This window comes from Orbicella faveolata, unplaced genomic scaffold (genome assembly GCF_042242905.1).
Source record: "Orbicella faveolata isolate gen_17 unplaced genomic scaffold, um_ofav_v1 contig_47, whole genome shotgun sequence".
NCBI lineage: Eukaryota > Metazoa > Cnidaria > Anthozoa > Scleractinia > Merulinidae > Orbicella > Orbicella faveolata.
In genome coordinates, this window is record NW_028301577.1 from 26102469 (window position 1) to 26125269 (window position 22801).

Here is a 22801-nt window from a genome sequence, read left to right on the forward strand (position 1 = left end):
AAACTTTATAAATTATCGCATATCTTCGGAGGAAATCGGGCAGAAAATCAGCTTGGTATATTTCTCCAGTTTTATTATCAGAGACAGGGCAAAATTTGCTCTTCATTATTATAACTATTCCCTGATTATAACCTCCTAAATGCATCCATTTTCACATACAAAGTAATAACCGCCAGCAATCGAGATGACTTTTATGATGATAGAGTCATCTAGTTCGAGTCTTGTGTGAGAAACATTAAATTGAACGAGAATGCAGTACGTAAAAAAAATTCCCAAGATAGCCAAAACAACATGTTATGTATCAAATTGGTTAACTTTATTTGTTATTTGTTGTTCAATCTTCTTGCACACCTGTTAGAAAGCAAAGGTTTTTCTTAGATATGTTGTAAAATTTCAGTAATAAGCTTATAATTGCGATATTGTACTGATTAATCGTGAGTTCTAATTGGCGAGCCTGAATGACATCAATTAAGCTGTCAATTTTTAAATAGTAATAGTAAATGATGTTGGCATGGAAATCTCGCTTTCAAGCTGTGTGGAGATAGTCGTCGTTTTGATATCCTTCGTGTTTGTATGTTCCGACACTTCTTTCACCTACAACGGAGACAAAGGAAAGTATTGTGACTTCTTTCTGGGTGAGGAAGTCTAGCGAAAAAGTTTAAATTTATAAATTGAAAATAAAAAGCTTAGGGGAAAAAATTACGATGGCCGAGTTTCAGATTAAAATGTCTCTAAAGTATGTTTCAAATACAAAAGCCTATTATACAAGTGAATAGATGAAAGATCATATATTTTAACTACGGAGAATGATATGATAGATGTGGTGAAAATGTTAGGGGTACATAACGAACTCACAAAGTGACCATCTCCCAGGTGGCTTGATAGCTCAGTTGCATGGTAGAGCACTGCACCAGTTTTAGAGGTCATGGGTTCGAATCCCATTCAGGCCTGAATTTTTTTTTTTTTTTATCAGGCTTAAATTTCACAACTGCTTAAGTTCTGTGTATGGTTGCGATGATCAATCATGTCTACAAAAGCCTATTGTTAGGAAACAGTGCTTAGGATGCATCTTTACTTGGGAGAGCTTCGTAAATTACTCCCCAAATCTTTAGACGCCCAGCAGACACGATCCAGGTTAAAGGTGAAAAATATGCGGCCCATTCCAGGCAAGTGAGAATTCCTCAAATTAAACAAAATTTATCGACACATATTATCAATGAGTGTGATGAGAACTAACTTAAATACGATAACCTTCTTGTGCTTCCAGAGCGAAACCCAAAATTTGGAAGCAACTCAAGCTATTAGTTTTAACAATGTTTCAAGAAACATGACACTTCAATTCATAACCGCACCCAAATTCGCAAATAGCTAATCAGATTGAAGCTTTAACTACAATCCTTGATATCCTGCGATATTACGTTACTGGTCTGATATGGTCGGAGTTTGTGCATTTGGGTGCGGTGAATACCTGTTCCTACTTTTTAGGGTCACTTCGCCAGATCAGGCTAGTTTGCTCTGTGCCAAAATACGAACCGTGGCTGGACAAAATCACCTGATAGGCCATTGAAGTGTTCCAAAAACCAGCGATTAGGATGAAGTATAGCAGATTGACGATAGTTTTCTTAACAGATTAGTACGTAAAATTGCGTAAATCGCCTTAGTTGCACATTTCTTACCTGTCCTCCGTTGATTTTTTCTGAGATGGGACTCAGTTTCAAAGTTTCTTTGAGAGTTTATTTGGCCTTCCCTGAATGGCCGTTTGACTTCTCTCCCAATACTGAAGTGTCCAAATACCTCTTTACTCGCCCATAACGAACACAAAGCAAAGAGTACAAGAAAAGAAGCCCATTTCGTGGATCCTACCATTTCTAACTGTCGAGAAATCCGAACAAAATGAACAATTCAGTGTTAACAGTACATCACAATCAACTAGTGTTGACACTTACCTAGTTATTGAGATTCAACTTAGAAGTTTAGGCGTTAAATACATTATCCAATACCTTTACTTGTCAGCCTATTATCCAACCCAGACTAAGTCTTCGAGCCCAAATGTGTTACGCTGAATAAATGTTCCAGTTTTTATATCCACTCCCTTGAGAATAGAGCTCGATTTTTTTTCCGCCCTGTTTACATTTTTTAGCCTTAATTTTGCAAATTGTAACAGTTAGTCTTTGATAAAAGATTTCATCTAGCACTTGGTTATTGCAATCGGAAATTAATCGCAGGAAAGCGCTAAGCCTTAACAATGGTCCAGCATTATTCCGCCATTGATGTTTGATCTTATGTGAGGAAATCAACGCATTGAATGATTTTCATATTATCTTTGGGATTGGCTTGTTTTGAATTTTAAAATTAAAGATCCCGATTATTTACGTATCTTCAGAAACGAAGAATAACATGAGCTATTTCCTCAGTTGATTTCGTTTATTCGCCGAGGCAATGTTCAAAGTTAAGAATCCAAATACGATTGGAGTAAGATGTTTCCTGTAATGATTAACAGGAAATTGCTTTCTTTTTTAATCAAAGGAGTCACACAATCTTATGTGAACTAATTTTTGTGTGTGTGCGATAAGCATAATTTGAGTCCAATCAAATCTGTTTGCTTTTAGTGACTTAGAACTCGATATTGGACTTATTATTGCAATTTAAATTTCGGTAAAACTGCTTGAAAGGTTGGAAGATTTAAAATAACATTTAATCTAACCTTGAGTGACTTGCCAAATCAATATCAACAAATCAAATTGATTTTTATTCCGTACCTCTTCTTTCCGCTAATTGACAAAGTCAATAAAACGTTTATGTGGTTCAGCTGTCGACGGTTGAGCTGACTAATCAGTTTACAAAATTTTAATTAATTTCTTCCCGGCTATTGATCAAGGCTGTGGTGTTGAGACTTCTTTCCTGAACTTTCTTCCTTATTTGCTTCTCCTGATATTTTTCAAATTAGTTCATGGAAAATATAGAGAGCTACCTACACGCCACGGTGAGGAAAGATAATTAACAATTGATGGACAAGGCTGGGCAAAATATCGTGATTTGTCAGTGGTGAGCAGGTCAGTTATTTGCCGAAGCCGAATTCTGAGGCAAATAATTGCGAGACTCTGACAAAACACGATATTTTGCGATAACCGAGTTTCGATAACGGTTTTATCATTCGATCACCAAGTTTGTTTTCATATATAAATCACTCTCCGGCAGCTCAGGGAACCGATCTGCCATTCCTCAAAACAAGCGCGTGGTTACAATTACGCAACGAAGCTGAATATTATTTGCAGTAATTCACATATAGACGGTGCTACGCTAGCCTGCGAACGCAGACGTATTTCCGGCTGTCACTTGGTTCTGCCAAAAAATAACGTCTGCGAACCCGAGCCAGAAGACGTGACGTAGCAATTCTAAGCCAATCACAGTTTAGCTCAAATAACCCCAGAACTACTGCGCGAGGTATTCGCTGCGAGGAGCACTCGAGTTTCATTCTATCATGGAATCTGATTGGCCAAGGAGAAACAAAAGTCATTACGTCAAAGAAATCGTTTCCTGGCTCGGCTTCGCAGACGTTATTTTTCGGCGGAGCCAAGTGACAGCCGGAAATACGTCTGCGTTCGCAGGCTAGTGCCACGCATGAGCAGGCCATTCACGTGGTGGACCCTCGGCCAGTGAAAAGGAAGAAAAAAATCCATCGAATGATAATGTGATTTGTCTGCATGAGTGGTGTACGAAGATGTTTCTTCCAAATATTTGATCCCAATGCACAGATCACGGTATGTGGGTACGGTACATGGAAGAGATTTTTGTGAAAATTAATATACCTAATCTTGTTCATTTTCGGGGGAACATAATTTTGCAAAACCAAGAGAAGTGCGAAAAATTGCGTTGAAAGAAACTACAAAAAATTTCGCCAGCATTTTTCAATTGTTGATTAGCATTAACAAAACGGATAGTCTGAGAATTGGCGCCATATAATTTAAAGCCATTTTTTCAATCATGTCGAACCGATCTACGAAGAAAAAATCAAAAAGTCAAAAATTGTGAAATTCAAAATGCGCTGTTTTCCAAACGAACGACGCTATTGAGCTGGAAAGTTGTAAAAAGATATAAAAGTAGTACCTCTTACGCCTAATGAGGATAAAAACTTTGGTGGCTGTTTAGTTTTGGATTTAAGAATTTGATGACGTCACGTGAAAACGCTCTATAATGGCCTCTACGGTCGGGGAGGCTCCGCCCGCAGGCATCTTTTTCCGGCCTTAGGTATATAATAGGGTAGGAAATTTACAAATTGAGGGTAGAGAAATGAAAGGGTTGGGAGGTCGGTCCTTAAGGTATCTAAAAGAGACTTAAACTAAAATATTCGAACAAACGCTGACTATAGCTGTATCATTTCATTTATTGAGAACTACATGAGAAGACTTTCTTTCTACGGCGATTTATTTGTGATACAAGCCATTTATGAAAGTATGTCGGATAGCAGTACCTTTTTCAATAAAAAGTGTACCAAAGCAGCACCTTTTCTGTCAAAATGGTACACTTAAGCGGGAGTTGGACCCCGGGTCGGAGGCTCCCCGTATTAAACTTTGTAGAGTACCCCCTCCCCCCTTAGGGGGCTCAAACTGTTGTTATGAAGTTTGCACCCTTCAATTTCACTGAAAGTAAACATTTCTGCAATTATTTCGCTGCTGTTTTAGAAAGAAGCAATAATTTTCTAGCCATGGTTCTGCGGTATGCAGGAATCCATTCGCGTTTACTAACCAGTTTGCAGTGTTAGAAAAGAGAACGGGCAAGATTTGAGATTAAAGTTTATTCTATCACGTTTATGCTATTTGCTGTAAAAATCTAATATTTACAAAATCATTCAGTGATTATTTTTTCCTATAAAAGCTACGTAACACTACAGGTCCCTAGTTTTTCGCCACTATTTTTAGCTGTCAAACTATCTTTGGGGTGCACTCGATAAAATAAGACATGAAATTTCCGTTTTCCGCCGGTCTCTCAAGTCCAGTCTACCAGTGTGGGCTCCTTTCTTGAACAGCGGCTGGTAATCGAGCTTATTTTAGGAATCAAATGAAGTTCGAGCCACGCCAATGTTGATCTACTTTAGGGGTTAATTCAATTTTTCCGACAAGCATCCCCGATCTTTTCATATGGGAGTTTCTCGCGGCTTAAACTCAGTAAAGTTTCGAGTAATCTTCTATTCTAGTCAGGTGCCTCAGTAAACCAGATGAATCTAGGCTAGGACAATTTTAGAGGAGACCTGATTTTGCCTGCGTCGATTTTATACGAGTATTGTTTAAGCGTTTGTAGATTTGGTTGTAACTTCGTTGTCATCGCAGGCCAAATTGTCTGCGGCAGGGTTTGAATCGAGACTCTCTCCAGGAGCATGTCCGTCGCACGAAGATCCACTGGACAGTGATACTGCCGTCGCGTCATAGTACGGTTGATCTTCATTTAACTGATCCATGTCCAGATATGGTATTTCTCTTTGTATCCAGTCCTCTAGTTCTTGGCACAGCTCGGTAAAGGTTGGTCGCAGATCAGGATTGTCCACCCAGCAGCGCCTCATCATTTGATAGCTGTGTAAAAATGCAGATGGAAAATAAGCGCCGGTATAAAACACTTTGAATGTCTGAAATCGTAATATATCGTAATATATCACACGCGAAAGACCGTGTTTTACCACATTTCCTAACATTGAGGTGTTTGGGAATGTGGTCAAACACGATCTTCAGTGTTTGATATGTAAAACTGGGAAGAAAACGGAGGGGTAAACACGTAAAAATCTGTGCTAATTACACCGTCGCACCGTCATTTGATGAATTATTAATAAGTTTAAGAAGTGCCTTTGAAAGAGAGGAGAAGAGATATTCTATGATTTAAGGAATATTGATATATTGAAATGCAAATTATCATTCCAATCGGTTTTTTATTGGACAAAAAAAATTCTAACTGAACAATATACTTCCTCCCCCCTTCTCCCTCCACATTCATCACCATAAAAATGTGACTTACAACTCCTCTGAGCATGTATCTGGTTTTTCCATCCTGTATCCTCTTTTCAGAAGTCTCATAAGTTCTCTGTTTTTGATGCCGGGGTAAGGGAACCCTCCTAAAAATAAAGTTCACCTCGATTGTTATCACCCTTCATGATCTCAGTGGTAAATTACATTTTTAAAATTGTCCAAACAGTGTAACGGGGCTGAGACTCATCAGACATAAGCATGGTTTAACTGGACGCTAATTTGTTGAAAGGTCAACCTGCTGATTCAGCCTAGCGCCTTAATAGGGAGCGTAAGATACCGTTATGAGCTCGCAATCGTTCACCGAGCCACCACGTTTTGGTTTAGGGTGGGCGGGAGGTTGGTGGAACCCAATCTCCCCTCATTCCTCTCGCTTATCGCCCATCCCCTTGGTAGAAATTTCATTCTCTCCCAAACCTTTCCCTCCTTCAAAAATTCAAGCTAGTGGTCCAACATTTCGCGAAGAAGTATTAAGCTTTTGTCCGTTAAGGCTGCCTTTTAATTTATTCATTTCCAGTCAGTCTGTAAAGCTTAGCTTTGAAGAAAACGTTCAATGTCAAGTGATGTGTGTGCATACCGAACTACATATCCTTGAACCATAAATATTATTGGTATTTGTTGTATTTTTGAAATCATATGAATTAACTTTTTGGCACTTTTTATTTGTTTTCAGGCAACTGAGGGGCAAATCAATGTAACATGAAGTACCGGCTAGAAAACTTACCAAGAGTCGCAATCTCCCAGAGAAGAACGCCATATGACCACCTAGGTACAAAATATAGATAAATACTGATAGTATAAAATTGTTCGTACTTTTTGGTATTCAATCTTATTTAAAGACCTAGTTTTCTTGACTTTCCTTGCACAAGGACAATGTTCTCATTGTGATCATGTTCAGAGTTTCGATTTGTATTGCTAATCGCATGAAAGCGAGTGCAATTAAAGATTTGCACGAATGCTATTTGGAAGAGTTTTAAAATACCACGAGTATTGAAAAATCCTTAATTGCTCGAGCTTTCAAACGATACATTATACTATAGAAATTTGTTATTTGACAGAAAAATTATTATTGTGCGTGCGTTTATTTGCGCTACATTGCAAACTAAAAATTAGCGATAAATTAGTCTGCTTTCAGCCAATCATAATAAAGCAATTTTCTCAGTCATTTAATAAAATCCGAAATTCCGCGTTCAACATTATTATTTCGTCATTTCATCAAATTATTTAGGATAATTCCCCAAAGGCGCCTTCAATTTGACATATAAAGGCATAAGCTACAAGTTCAATGTAGAAATTTGCTGATTTACTTACACGTCACTCTTTGTGGTAAAAATACCGTCATTTATAGCCTCAGGTGACATCCACTTTACAGGGAGCTTATTGTGTTGACCTGTCATGTGATACACATTCTCTCCCAGCGTGCTCCGCGCCAAGCCAAAATCAGCGACTTTGACAAGTTTGTTGTCACAGACTAAGACATTACGAGCGGCGAGATCTCGATGAACAATGCCCTTTGTTGATAGGTATTGCTAAAACAAGATACATCATTAATAACTGCAAGCTGTGGACAAAGGAAAACTTAAATGGTTTAACAACTCGGACAGCTGTCAACAATAACTGTGCAGTTGTCGATTTGAGAGAACAGAAATACAGCGGTCGGGAACATAACGCCGTGTAAAACAGGGCAATCATATTTAAGCATGCATGATTCCTGAGAAAAAGAAGCGAACGCGGACAGTCAAGTCTCCCGAGACTCGAAGGGAGTTTTTGGTCATGAAAGATAACCTGGTTCTTAGAGTAATTAATTGAAACTTTCCTGCATTAAGGCTTTTTGAACAACTGACTACACTAACAGAACAATTAAAAAGAACAAATCTTTTCTCACTTACCATTCCTTGTGCTATTTGCCAGGAAAAGGACATCATGTCCTGCGGGGTTATAGAATCGTCTTCATCGTCACCTCCATCCTGTTCTTCATCATTCAAAGACTGAACGCTTTTAATTCTTACGTCAATGCTGCTGTCCGTTTTCGAGAAGGCGACGTTGACTTGGCCAATGTCATTTACACCAGGCCCACAATACTGCAGGTATTATAGACAAGAATAACTTCAAAAGAACTTATTCGGCAATCGGGGCATACTAATAACAAAGAAAAAAATGCCCTCTCTATAACTAGATCTGAAGAATTTATTACCTCTATGGAGAGGTTTTCATAACAGATGCTACAGTTTAGATGTTATATTCAGGAGTTTACTAAGTGAAGCATGACTTACAATGCCTTCGCTATTCTTGTTTAATAATCCTGGTGTATTTGACGCTTTTTTTCGTATGTTTACGTAACCCATATTGGTGTCTTTTACCTGGAAATCAGACAGCAAAGATTACAAGACCTTACAAGTCATCTGTTAAGTAATGGTTAATTCGCTTGGGTAAAAAGTCTCTCATCTCTTGTTGCAGGTTGTTGTGCTTCAACGGACGAAATAAACTTGTTCAGGGAAACTGCCCCGCTAATACCTTCACCTCGCTTTTTTCTTGACTCGAACAAAAGCTGAGTCCATTTCTAACTAATGTGACTAGTTGATACTACCAACGACCACTATTTGCAGACCCTAACCGATAAATTCTCGAAATGCTTGAAATGTTAAATGAAAAGAAAGCAGATGAGAGAACAAATAAAAAATATCATTATACAGGATAAGTCTGCGGTGGGTCACTTTAATGAAGGAATCAATGGTCGCCTAATGTGATCTATATCTGTGATTATATCATTTGAAACGGATAAGTAGGATCCGAATAATTTGAGACTTTGCGGCGCAATGTTGGAATTTGAAGTCGGAGCGCTAAGATCTGGTCTTTGCAACTGGTACTGTAAAAGCGTCCAATTCTTTTTTCCCATATTCAAAAAAGATCCCGAGCATTCATACGTCATGTGGCTTCAATTCAGGGTATACTAAACCCTTTACCTTTTTCCGTCGTTCTCTCAGATAAGAAAGCAAGTCTCCTTTTGCTGCAAACTCCACGATGAGGAAACTTGGTGTGGACTTGGTACAACAGCCAATTAAACTCACGATGTTCTTGTGTGAGCCAACCGCTTTCATCAGGGTAATTTCTTCTATGAAATCGTTCATCTGATCAGGAGTGGCATTATCTGAAAGGTTTAAGCGTGAAAAGTTTGAAATAATACAGCTAACTTGTACTTATCACGTGTTAAGTGTATCATAAATAGCCAGCCGACCTATTACTGAAAATTAGTGCTACTATGATGTAACTCCGACCATGCTCACTTAGGTAAAAAGGTTGACCAAAAGGAAAGCAACTTTGCTTTTTCAAGCTTTCTGTTGTTAAACGTTAGCAAAGCATACCTCGTGGCGCCGTGTATGTGAAACAAATGTTTCAAATACGATACACACGGAACTTTACAATAGACTTTTAATCATGTCACATAGTCTTTTGTGCAGGCTGGTTGTAACTAATGCGTAAGCGTAACCTTCCTCCCACGCGAATCCAACATGACCAGTGATTGTTGCGTTTTCAAATTTCTCCGCCGTAGTGTGGACGGGGCCTGACGTTATGCTCATGCGCTGGTAAAAACCAGCATAACATACCTTGAAGCGTTTTCACGGCTACAGTTATTGTAGAGTTTGCAATTTTCTTGGATGTCTTATTAACAGATTGACCCCTGTTTATACACAAGGGAGCTTTCATGATTCCTTTGCAAACTTTACCAAAGGCGCCATGACCGAGCTCTTCATATATAGTGACTTCATTACTCTTCAGTTCCCATTTATCTCTCGTCTCATCTTTCTTTTGTTTGTGTTCGTTATTTTCCCTGCAACATCAATTGTTATGACATCACATTTACGTAAATTGTATTAATTCGCAGGCTTTAGATCGGTACTTTGAAAGTCTCTTAACATTTACCTCTGAAAGTTATACTGAAACAATTGCTCGCCTAACCCGAGTGCCGGTGCTGATATCGAGACTGACTTTGCTCCCAGCAGCAAATATATATTCACCGATGCTGATGAATGCCCACTTCGCCTTCAGCGAAAAACGTTGTTAATTATAGCCTTTGCCTAAAATTTACAATAAGTACTCAAATACTCAAAAGAATGATAAAAACCTTCCACTGTTTCGCCTCCTCCAAATGTAACAAGAAACAAATAGTCCAATGGCCACAGCAGTCACACTGGCACTAACAGCTATGACCACGATCACTAACGTAGAAAACCTACTCGTTTTCGAGCTGCCCGAATCTTTAACACTAAAAGTTCTTGATGAACCGGTGACGTTTTGCGCTACCACTGTAGAAACAATCGTCCTTCTTGTTGTTGTTGTTGCTGTTGGCCTCATTGCAGATGAAGGTCCGACGACCGTTGTTGTAGAACTGATCGAGCTGGTGGAAAAAGTTGTCTTTTGTGGTATCAAAGAAGAAACAGAGCTTGGTGTGCCGTAGCTGGGTACTAGATGGAGGTCAGGCTCTAAGTGAAATCAACAGAAATTGCAGTTAATAAAGGACTTTTTATACTTCTGCAAAATGTCAACATTTGACATCTAGAAACGTCGACAACGTTATGTCAGCACAACGGTAGCTCTGCGTCTGTCTGGGTGACTTAACTCTCCAGTAAGCTCCAGTAATAACGTCATATATCTCGGAGTATAATTTGATTGATATTCTTTAGCTATGCTATTTAAATCATTTCACTAACGCAAAAGACATAAGAATATATTTTATAAGAATATCGAGGCCGAAATTCTAGAAAAAGTTTACGAATATTTGACCGCCATATTTCAAGAATAAACCCGAGGCTGAGATTTTGAAAATAGTGTAATTTTGTGAGTTGAAAATTTGTAAATACAACACAATTGCATGTTTTTAACTAAGCCGTATAAGATTCTTCCTTCTCTAAACGGCAAAACTAGCCAAAAAGCAACAAAAACAGCACTAGCACATTTCTGCAAGAAGTTATGGGTGTGATATCAGGCTTTAGTATAATTTCCAGAGGTGAATATAAGAATTGGACATTCTGATTGGTCGAAAAGCTCGGCATGTGACGTATGTTCGATGCTCATAACATTTCTACAAGAGCTTATGGCCTTCATATCAGGTTTTAATGCCTACAGACTGGCTCCAAAATTACTTTAACACCATCCTGCAGACACCAAAAAATTCGAAAACAGAAAGTCATATATAGGCTATAATCTAAGAAGATTCTCAAGAATATTTTCAGCCAGGAGCCATAATCGGGGACGGAGACCGTAAGCGCGCGCCATTTCTAGTATTGAGGCTGTCCCTATGATATGGGACGATTTTTCTATTTTTAGAACAAATTGCGCCATCCCGTGCGGCACACGCACGTACATGCTGCGAGGATTTTTGCGGACGTAGCGCGGGGAAATGGCGTCCGAAATTCCCGAAATGTTTGATACTTTTGGCTGGCAACTCAATACGTTCATGTCTGTTGGAATTTTACTTCGGTATTTTCGTCGTAAGCTGCTCCAGTTTGAGTGAAGTAAGACAGTGTTAAATTTAGTTATGTGCCGCTTTATATCACTGACCAAGTCGTGTTCCGCTGCTTCTTTTACAAGAGCTCTACATTACTCCACTCTAAGTTTCCCATATGTTGAAGATTAACAGCTTTTCCAAAACACAGCAGAAAATTATTTGGATATAGCAGCATTTCCGGACTTTAAAGTTTCCCTCCTCTTGCCACACGCTTGCGAGGATTTCGCCAGTCTATCTAGACCGAAAACCAAAAAAATAATAATAATAATTGCAAGTTTGAGTTTCGCCTGAATGTTAAGCAATGCTTGATCTTTTATCAAGGCCCATAAGTGACAATTAATTTTATGTCTGTAGATGCTGCTCAGTTTTGTGTAAAAAATCAGTCAATTCAGCTGTAAATTGTCTGTTGTCGATGACTAAGAGCGCCCGCCGGTGCGTGTTTTGTACAGTCAGTAAAACATGACAAATTGGACATCCCCACTTTCGTGTGAAAACGTCCATCGAACTCTAGTTTTTAAATATGTTTAAGGTTGATAAATGTTTGAGGACATGTTAAAAGCTTAGCTGAAAATATGTGAATACAGTAGAAATAATCGGCAAAATTACGATGACGCTTTCTTTAATGAACTCGAATAAAAATTTTGATTTTTAAAAATAGATGAGTAACCAGGATAAGACATTTGGAGAATTCTGCCCCTTGAATTGCTGGTGAGACAAATTCAATACTTACTACATAGACGGGAAATGTTTGCAGTTCAGTTTTGAACTTGAGTAATCTCAAACTAGACAAAGCATGAGCAGTGGAAAACATTTTCATAGAGAAAAATTTATATTTGGGTTAACTTTTAATCCTGGATTAGCGTTAACCGGCTTTCGAACAACCCGGCTCTGCTGATTCGAGAAATAAGACTAAAGTGGGTTTTCCAATTCTGGTATCAGTATCATGCTGGGTTATTTGCAAAGTAGAAATATATATGTTCAGCGTCAGCGTGTAAGGGAAAGTTTTTTTCAAACTGACCCAGCAGGGTCTGATTTGAGGTGGTTCAATACCATCACAAGGCGTGTTGACAGCGTCAGGGGACCTAATTCTTTCTGGCACATTGATGGACTACACTGCCTTATCAGTTGGAGGTTTGTAATACATGGTGGTTTTGACAGGGCTTTAGACCGCTTTAAGTTGTGCAACAAACAATTCTGCTGCGACTGGGCTCGCTCTATTCTTAGCTGCTGTGCAAAGTTATGGATTGCTCTCTAGAGTGTCTTCAGACGAAGGGGATGAAAATTTAGAGGTAGGAAGAGCTAGCTATGGCACAGGGGATTTAATAGGGGAAGCAAAATTGCTGGGTTGTCTGTACACAACCAGTGAATTGAGCGTCTCTGGAGAGAAGTTTTTATTGAAGTCGGTCAGTTCTACTACACTCTGTTAAACCAGGTGGAAGAAAATGGCATCCTGGAATCAACCAGCATAATCGATCTGTTCTGTTTGTATTACATATTTCTTTCCAGAATTAACAACCAGTTAAACCTCCTAGTTGAGGCATGGAATAACCATGCTGTACGCACAACCAATATGGGTGAGCGCAGTAATTTTACAAGATATATGTAATACTGGAAATACTAGCTGTCAGGGACACATTTGATGATAACACCCAGCCAGTTGAATTATCTGGTGAAGACCCAATAGGACTTACACTAAAGTCACATTCTGTTTCCTAAAACTCCCCTTGAGGTATTGATATATCATAGGCTGGACGACCCACTCTTCCATTAGAAGCTGATGCAGTTGGCAAAGCCCTAATGGGAATACACTGAGGTACATGAAACTGCTCTTAATGCAAACATTTCCCATCTAAGTAGTAAATATGGCATTTGTCTCACCAGCGATTCTAGACGCCATATCTTCTCAGCATTCGCCTTGGTACCTCTGTCCAATGAGTCAACTAAAGGATTAGCCTGCGTAGCTTGGCGGTTTAGCAATTTTTTAAGCAATTTGAGCGCGAGTGCACAAAGCGACAAAACCGCGAAAACCAGCAGGAACCCCCCAGGCTCCTCGTGGCTATGCCGCATTTGGCGCTCGTTATCACGGCTTCGTCGTTTTGTTAGCGTTAGGATAAAATCTTAAACAGTCATTCAAAAGACGCAAACTCCGTCTAGAAGTTCATTCACTGGAGAGCTGTAGTAACAAACATTAAATAGCAGATAGACCAAGACAAGGCATTTTACCACTGCCGCCATATTGACGATTTCTAGTTAAAGTAATTTTCATTGCTATCATACACGAACAGCCATTCTCTTAAAAGGCACATTTCGTGCTGGCATATACAACGTAATTTACGAGACCCGCATATACGAGCATTTTAGCACGCGTATATATGGGTCCTTGTAGGACGCGTATATTTGGGCATTTATTCCGCATATCCCCGCGCTTGAATTTACGCAAATATGTGGCCCTTTAAAAATGCGTGTATACGCGATCTGAATGGTCGTATCTATGAACTTAAAGCCCATACGTAACGTATGTAAACAAGTATACGCGGCAGAAAAACCCGCGTATACCCTGTCGGAATTTTGAAACGAATGGCCAACCATAGACATGTGCGTGGATCCGCGCGGATATATGACGTCAGGATGGCGCAATTTGTTCTAAAAATAGAAAAATTGTCCCATATCATAGGTGCACGCGGATCCCAAGACTTACGGTCTCCGTCCCCGATTATGGCTCCTGTTTCAGCCTAAACTTTGCAGAAAAATAACAATATTTCGCCTCGGCCGGAAAAACAATATTCTTATGAAAAAAGAGTGTAGCCAGTTCCAGGTTCTCTCTATGCAAGGTTTCTTTTAGGTCGATTGCCAGCCCGCTTTTGCGATCGTCCCCACTGACCGACAAACTGGAATAGGCTATTACTCTGGTGGATTGTGTGTACGAGATTTCTCTTACCTACAGAGGTGTTCCACCGACAGAAAACCTTTTTACTTTTCGGCAGAAGATATCGGATCCACTTAGCATCTGGTGCTATGAAATACATATAGAAATCACCCACAGGAGCATAAGGTTTTGGCCACGAAGTGTCGGTAAAATTAGGAAGAAACCAACCCTCATGGTATTGGCTTGAACATCTCCACGATCTGTCGTCAGTTCTAGCACCATTGCTGGACGACGACAGAAAGTAAACACTCGGGTCAACAGACGGATCTTCCACACTTATCGCTTGAAGCTCGTGCGGATCTTTAACAACCGCCAGGTTGCCGTTCGCTTCTGCCGTAAAAACTCCATCAAGATACAGCTTGATAGTCTGGCTTGGGTTTAATGCGTGGATTGCTATCAAAACTATGGGAAGAATGCGTCACAATAACTTTATCAAATTCCCAAAACTGTAAATTTAAGGCAACCCCAGGTTTACTCTGTGGAAGCACGGTGGCCTCGTGGTTAGTGCGCTCACCTCCGGATCGGGTAGCCCGGGATCGAGCCCTGGCCAGGGACATTGTGTTGTGTTCTTGGGCAAGACAATTTACCTTTAAAGTGCCGCTCTCCACCCAGGTGGATAAATGGGTACTGGCCAATTTAATGCTGGGGATTTACCCTGTGATGGATCAGTATCCCATCCAGGTAAGAGTGGAATTTTTCCTGGCCGCTTCATGCTTCTGAAACCGAGTACCACCCACTTGGCCCGTATCCAGACTTACTTTACGAGGTTTACTCTCGCCAAACTCGTGAAACTACATGAAAAGTAATGTTGATAAGAGTTCAATGGGACAGAATTATACGAAAAAAACTCCAACAAATAACAGTACAACAAATTTCTGGCAACAAAGCAAAAGCCTACAATAGCGCGCAAATCTATACTGGGCACGGTAACGATCCGACTAAACTTTTTACGCCTGAGTGGTTTGATATTAAGATAATAAGGCTGAAACCGGGAATAATCGGGAAACTGAACTGTGCTACTTACTGCTGTTACTACGTTTCTCCACCTCCGTAAAGTGACGTCTACAGATGAATCTGACGGCGTTATGATTTGCTACACTGATCCAATGAACATTATGAGGAATTCCAGGCACGGGATCAAAGCCGAGCGGACCACTATTATCATGTCTGACGTAAGCGTGTGGCCATGTGTTATCATTAAAATTAGTTTTTTCCCATCCATCGTCTGGTCTAATAAGGATTTCTTTGCATTTCCAGGTACCATCCGTGGCCACTCCGTTGCTAAACACGCCTAGAAATCCACCTATATGACCTGGTATGTTGTATACAGACACAGCAATGACTTTCGTTTCGATAGGAAATGTAAACCACCTTGGCGCGTTCCAGAAGCCTCCGTTGTAGCCAACAAGACGTCCGTCCGCGAAAACTGTGAGGTTATCGTCACCAGTTAAAATGCCAACAAAATCTGCAAAAAACAAGTGAATAGATTTTAAAAAGATTAACTAACTACGTAAAGAATATTTTGAAAATTATAATTGTATGAAAGTGTGAATTCAAAGTAAATTTGTTCGAGTGTTTTTTTGTTTGTTTGTTTTTTGTGCGTTCTTTATTTGTATAACTACTCAAATAGACGGATTTGGTCAACGCGTTTACATTCTTGTTATCACCCAATTCCGACCACGTGACGATCCATTTGGGAGGTCAGACATTGTGCAATTTGTCACATGCAACTGCTTGCATGGGAGTAAGTACAAACAAAACAAATGTAACCTTCCAAATGAATCATCACATGATCTGAATTGGATGGTAACAGGGATGTAAATACGTTTGCCGAATCGGTCTATTCAATTCTGATTGAAGGCGGCATTTGTGAACAGAATATGAGGCAATGTTACCCACTTCATGTTTGTCAAAGATCATTACATGCACTCCTTAAATACATAAAAATGCAAAGCTACACCTTACCACTGATGCTCAAGAACGTCAAATGCTTAATGCACTTGACTGGCATGACTGATAACTCAAAGCTAAGCCTTTAAAGGAGCTACGTCACAGTTTGCGCATCTTGAAAAGTTTAGCCTAAATTTTTCAAGTTCATCGCTTGTAAACCGTACTGTTAGCCATCTCCATCCTTGACCATCCTTGTTCCTCTATGCTTTATATTATCTCTTTAGTGTTTTTCTATGCTGGTAAATTTTCATTTTCAGGCTTCCTTCAATTTAAAGGTAATTTTGTACGAGGCCAAAATAACTCAAAATAACGTGACGGAGCTCCTTTAAGCCGTAACTACATATATGTGGTGCCTGACACGGAAAACTGAATGGCAAAATATTGAACAGAAAACAAATGTCTTTTCGTTATCTATGGGTTCATTTACCTGTTGCATTTGTTTGGTTTGATACAATGTACTTTGTACACAGCCACAAAATACCGAGAAAGACTGGGTACATTCTGTTTTTAACTCCCGGATGCAGATGCCATGAGCTGAAATTGGAATAAGAAATGTAGTCTTTAGATTGTGCGTTTCTACTTTCAGATAAAGAATTAACAAATAAAGAAGCCTAAGCCCTGTATTACACGACGGGCATTTGAGAACACTCCATAAATGTAGAAAACACGAGCCGCAGGCTCGTGTTTTCTACATTTATGGAGTGTTCTCAAATGTCTGGAGTGTTTTATCACAGTGTAATACACGGCCTAGGCTTCTTCATTTGCTTTATGATATAGATTTTATACGCGCAACACCATAAAACACGCTTTTTCTATGTTGTATACAATGATAAAACATGGGTTTTGATCAATCAGAGCGCGCTCAGGGTTCTATATATTATAAATACGTAATAAAGTGTCATTGTAGACTCAAAATGCCCATCAATAATTCAAGAATTTTTGATAACGCTTGTTATTATGTGATGGGGTGTGGGGTGAAGAGAAAGCTTAGTCCAACTGATTGAAACTAACTGATACCAGTAGATGATTAACAACTTATGGCTTTCGATTCAGCGATACCCGTAAACTTGTAGTTGATGGAAGAAAAGACTCCATTTTTTTGCAGTGTCGCATAACCCACTGCAATTTCTTGCTGACAACATACAGAAATAGTGAGGGTATGATTCGCCATTTTCGACCAGGTTCTTATGTTCGTCCGGTCCTAATTACGTCAGCTCGTGTGACTGTTTTCTTTATGATTGCGTCAGTTGGTTATATGGTGTTACTATAAAAAGGTTCATTATGACAACGAACCTCAAGCTACTTTATCCAATATTTAGTTTTACCTTGTTGTTTATTTGTATCATTATGTGTAGCTAAAGATGGTAATTAAAATTTTCCCCTAAAGCCTGCGGTACACAGCTTTATTTATGTTGACGTGTTAACGAAAACAAATTCCCTACCCCACTTTTTTAGTTAGATAACTAACAATATTAGTTAATTAGAGAAATTGCGGTATAGCAAATAAAAATGTAAAGTTATAATAAAAAAAACAGCCTATAAACTTGGCTAAAACTCGTATATTGTAATCAGCAGTAACGGGTGTTTTTTTTCGCTGTTTGTTGTACTTAATTAAGTGTTGCTAAGCTAGCAAAATCAATTTCCGATGAATTATACGTGAATTGAATAATGTGTCATTTTGCAAAACGTTTTCCCCCAACATAAAGAAGAAAACTAAAGGGATCGGAAGAGACTGATGGATAGGAACACTCCCTGTACCATCGTTTTTATAATTTTAAGATTAGTTATAGCTTCTGAGACATTAACATCATTTGTTGTTGCCGATTGTCAATCAAAACTACACTCAGATAATGTGTCCGAGGAGGCTATTGTGAATTCGATTTATTAGTTAACACTAATTCTTAATCTTTTCTTTGAGTCTGGTAAGGTATCGTACTAACGACCCTTAGCTATATTTGCACAAGCCTGAATTAAAACTAAGTGCAGCTTTGAACGAACTTTAAAACAATGCTGTAACACACGCTATTATAATTTTTTTTTTCCCCTTTTTCTTTGCCGCAATATTATGAGTATACAGAATTGAATATTGGTTTTAGTATGACGGTTGTGATTGGTCGAGCTGAGCTATGGCTTTGGGAAAAGAAATTAACAGCAGGTGTGACTCAACAAAGTTACACGCGAAAATTGAGGGCTGTGAATAATCGGACTACAATAGTTCCACCTAGAGTAAAATATAGTTAACACAAGCATTCTTTGAAAATGTCCAATACCTTTTCTTTCCGTCCTTTTACAGCTTCAAGATTGATACTAGTATATTTCCGTGAGTCAATCACACCGCCAACGTCCCCACGCGAAATTTATTCGATCGAAGCACTTATTTATATTAGATTTTGCAAATCCCAAAATTTTACAATACTTTGGCAACATTTCTTATTACTGTAGGTAAAATGGATTGCCTGAACATTTCGTTTTTCAGCACACTTATGCAGATTGTTACTCTGTCAAGATAGGCGCAAGGTTACCAAAACTAGGTGAAGTGAAGTAAAGGCCGGGGAATTGTAACCAGAAAGATTAAAGGAGGTTCTAAATATATATTTTATTGACGTAAGCCCGTGGCAAATCAACTGACTGTCATGTCATATCGATGTCCTCTGTATACATTACTCACTGAGAATAACAAAATGATGCTTTCATTACAATGTTTTGTTGGCATGTACAAAATTGCAAGATCTCTTTCTGAGTTACAACGCATGATACTGTTTTCATTTCTCTAAAAAATGATGGCTTTCCGATCAGATATTAAATCTACGAGATGTCCTAATCTGACGTGAAAAACGCCGATCAAAACTTGAACTTATATCTCTGCAGCTGCCTAACTTTTGGCTCCTCTTTATTTGACAAATAAGATAACCTCATAAATTTTCTGACAGTTGGTCACTGTTGGATGGGGAGATATTTACTTTCATTCAAGAAGGTTAACAAAAAAATAAATCAGTTTCTCTAATGCCACTGCTTAGTGAGGGTCGGGGGGTACTCGTTTACATTTGTGAGTTATGTATGCATATGTAAGGCCTACTTTTTTGAACCCTTTTACTATGAAATAGGGTTTCGATTTTTTGGTCAGTTGTGAGAAGGGGTCTTAAAAACCTCATATTTTGGTCTAAACGAGGGTAAGGGTTTCAAGTGTGGCGCCGCAAACCTTCATCCAAAATATCGGGGAGAAACCGCCCGCCCCCAGACTACGAGCAAGTTCATGCTTTGTAGAATAGTATGTGTAAAATAGCTATAGTACATGTGACCGTTCCTGCGGGTTTTCGTTAGCACGGCTCAAAGAACTGTTGAAAAACACGACAAGACTAGGTGGAGATTTTACGAAAGGTCTCTGTTTCTTTCGATGAGTTCGTGAGTGATCAGCATTGACCACTGTTTACAGAATAAAATAACACACTGTTATCATGTAACAGACGGATATGAAGAATCTCTTGCCAGAAATGAGCTTGCGACGACTGATCAGGTCAGTTTGATACTGTTAAAGTACTAACAAACAGCGCAAAGAGCGTATAACTATCAAGTAATTATAGGTTAGGGCTCCTAGGTTCTGTTCTGAGATAGTTCGACAAATACAAGCTTAAGGATTCAAATTATTTACGAACGGATGTTAAACACGCCTTGCAGCGCCTACCTTTTTAAGTTGGCAACCGTGTGTCTCTAGAGACAAAGGTGTTATCGTAGGTTTCTCAATGTTAAATGATGTTGTAAGATTGCAGCGCCCCGCTTATGAGTGAATAAATACACAAACCTTCCAAGGAAAACTATACAGAGAGACTGTGTGGTGCAAACTGCATTGAGTTATTCAAATGATCGCTGCAGCGCCTGAGGTCACTGAAAAAGATGTTGTAAGATTAATTGCCGCGTTCAGCTTATGAGTGAATAAATACACAAATCTTCCAAGGAAGACTGTATGGAAAGGAAGCACGATGGGTAATTACCGTATGGACCATCTGTTGGGTTGACATTTGATGTTTGGTGTTAACTCACCGAGACACGCGCATTAAGAGTCTTAATCTCGACCGCCGATCGTTGATACTGCAGGCGCATGATAGCAGGTGGGATGTTGGCCCACTAACAATATTGAAACGCAAACAACCTTTTTTGTGGTGATAAAACGTTTCCCTGAATAGCTACAAGAAAACGTTGCATTCTAGAAGTTGGGGTTCTGGGTTGTTAATTCAGTTTTAACAAATGACGAACTTTATTTTTGCTTACATTAGCCCGAATTTGAAATTCAGGAAGCAAACTGACCTGTTAGCACTTGAATTTTTATGTCAAGATTTGTTCTCGCTTTTTCCAAAAAAAATGTCATTTAGCTCTTCATTCTTCCTACACTATTGATACGTTTCAAGCGGGCACGTAGTGAAAATAAATTTATATAGAACTGCGGCGATTTACCACTACATTTTAAGAGCTAACACGACTCGGAACAAAATTATAGAAGTCAGTGAGTGGGTTAATGTTAATTTTCAATTGACAGGTACACGACATTTGGTAACACGCTTTAAGCAATTTAGATTTCAAGGCGACAGTGTCATTAGCATGTCGGGTAGTTAAACTAGGGCGTTTGGATGTTGTTCGATCTTTCTTCATTCCTTTTGTTTAAATTACTAAACATCCAGCTTTGAAACTCATGTGATCCTGAAAATTTGAATTATTGTTTGCTTTCATTATACTTGATCCATGCATTAATGTTAACTAGCGATTTTGAAAATAACGGAAATGTTTATCATGCTGAGAGACACATATACCAGCTGCCATAACTGATAATTGACAGTATTTTAAATGCTTTATTTGCCACTACGTTCGGGCATTTACTGGCGGTAGCATAGTAAAACCGATATAGAAATCCTCAACAAGAATGCTTTAGATTTTACAGTAGCATTCAAAAAATAGCATGAAACGACAATACACTGTTAGCGTGACGCGGTTCGTAGTCTTCGTAGAGGAGAAAATAGTTTCACAGGTAGATAAAACTCAGATGCCATGAGAAACGCGAAGATTTTTCTTTGTCCTAAATTCGTGACTACTAACTCGACACCTTTTTAATCACAAACTCAATCCGTAACAAGTCTTTTTTTTTTTTGAATAAAAGCAGTCTGCGCGACTTTCGTAGTATCTTGTGTCGCCCATACAAATCTATCTTCAAATTAGACACACGGCTGCTTTGTACACTCTTCTTATACAGTGCTTACAACATTGTGCACCATTTTGGGATACCCTTTGAATGAGCTATATGAACGACCGATGTGCGATATTCTAGAATCTTGGGTACTACTTAATCGAGGAAGTTGTATTTATATTAATTCACTACGTTGCAACAACTGAGAGATTGAAAATTGTTTGGAAATGTTCTAGATGTTGTAGGAAGGAAAACTGGATAACTTTAGTGACAACCAGACAAAAAAATGAATCTGATTCTCAGGCTATATCTAGTTCAATTCCTTTTTAAAACCGACGCTTTATCGAGTATTTTCGCTCGAATAGCCCGCCAAACGATCTCACTCATTAAGCGTGAGTGTCGCACCATTCTACCCGATGCAAGTGAACCCAATGGCCGTAGGCTAGTACAGTTCTCTAAAGGTTAACCAGCCGAAGATGCTAAAGAGCTGGAAGTTACTTAGTACAGCTGTCCAGCACCTCAGAGAATGGCCGAATAGAATTGACGACCCACGCGGAGCTGACGAAGCGTCCGAGCGGTTGAACAAAGACGAATTGAAGCACGGATCGGGTTTTCTATACAATGAAAAATATCTTTGCAAAAAAAGTATTTAAAAAAAGCAGGAGTCCATGGGCTCCTGAAAAAAGAAAACAGAAATAAAAAATAATCAAGGTTATTCCCGGGATTAATTTACAATGAAAACCTTTCACCATTTTCACTGGAGTTGTTAATTGACATGACATGATATATAAATATGAATTGAAAAACCTTCTGTCTGCCTTCTTTCTTCGTTTTCTCGAGTAACGTCGTTGTGTTCTGGACCTGTTAACTGTCCTCAAGTAACCAAGTGAAATTATTTGGCGATGGAACTTGTGAGTGTAAATCTTCAACCGCGAAAACAGTCACAGGTAACTATGTGACGCATTAATCCCTATCAAACTACATATTGGTTTTTCGCTATAATTTATTGCATTACCAAGACAGCCTAGAAGGTCTATAACTAAGAGCAGCCAATCAGAATAATGTATTTCTGGTCCAATATTTTCTGTGCATTGGACAAGCTCACGTTTCTACAGCTTTTTAAGTCATTATGTCGGGTGCCTGTCTACATATCGGCTCCGGTCTTTTCTTTTATTTGCCTGCCTAAAATATAATAACACTGTGACATTTAAACAACATTATTTGAGAGATCAAAA

At 39.0% G+C, this 22801-nt stretch overlaps 1 protein-coding gene and 1 long non-coding RNA gene across 3 annotated transcripts; both read right to left on the minus strand.

Annotated features, from left to right (window-relative positions):
- Positions 1-294: 294 nt before the first annotated feature.
- On the minus strand, positions 295-2085 carry LOC110068795 (uncharacterized). The gene is made up of 3 exons (XR_002298806.2): positions 2001-2085; positions 1677-1872; positions 295-594 (listed from the first exon to the last, which is right to left on the minus strand). It is a non-coding gene; the product is annotated as an uncharacterized LOC110068795 (long non-coding RNA).
- Positions 2086-4780: 2695 nt separating this feature from the next.
- Positions 4781-22585, minus strand: LOC149097777 (uncharacterized). 2 transcript variants are annotated; one of them, XM_089278851.1, is made up of 13 exons: positions 22374-22585; positions 16821-16927; positions 15468-15908; positions 14456-14845; positions 10135-10492; positions 9617-9840; positions 8975-9159; positions 8285-8371; positions 7901-8092; positions 7323-7540; positions 6736-6776; positions 6004-6100; positions 4781-5567 (listed from the first exon to the last, which is right to left on the minus strand). In XM_089278851.1, exons 2-13 carry the CDS (start codon positions 16891-16893, stop codon positions 5285-5287), a joined length of 2589 nt encoding a protein of 862 aa, XP_089134977.1. In that variant the 5' UTR covers positions 16894-16927; positions 22374-22585; the 3' UTR covers positions 4781-5284. The 2 variants fall into 2 exon arrangements, with proteins under 2 accessions (XP_089134977.1, XP_089134978.1); XM_089278852.1 differs by lacking the exon at positions 22374-22585 and adding an exon at positions 20076-20570.
- Between the last annotated feature and the right edge of the window lie 216 nt (positions 22586-22801).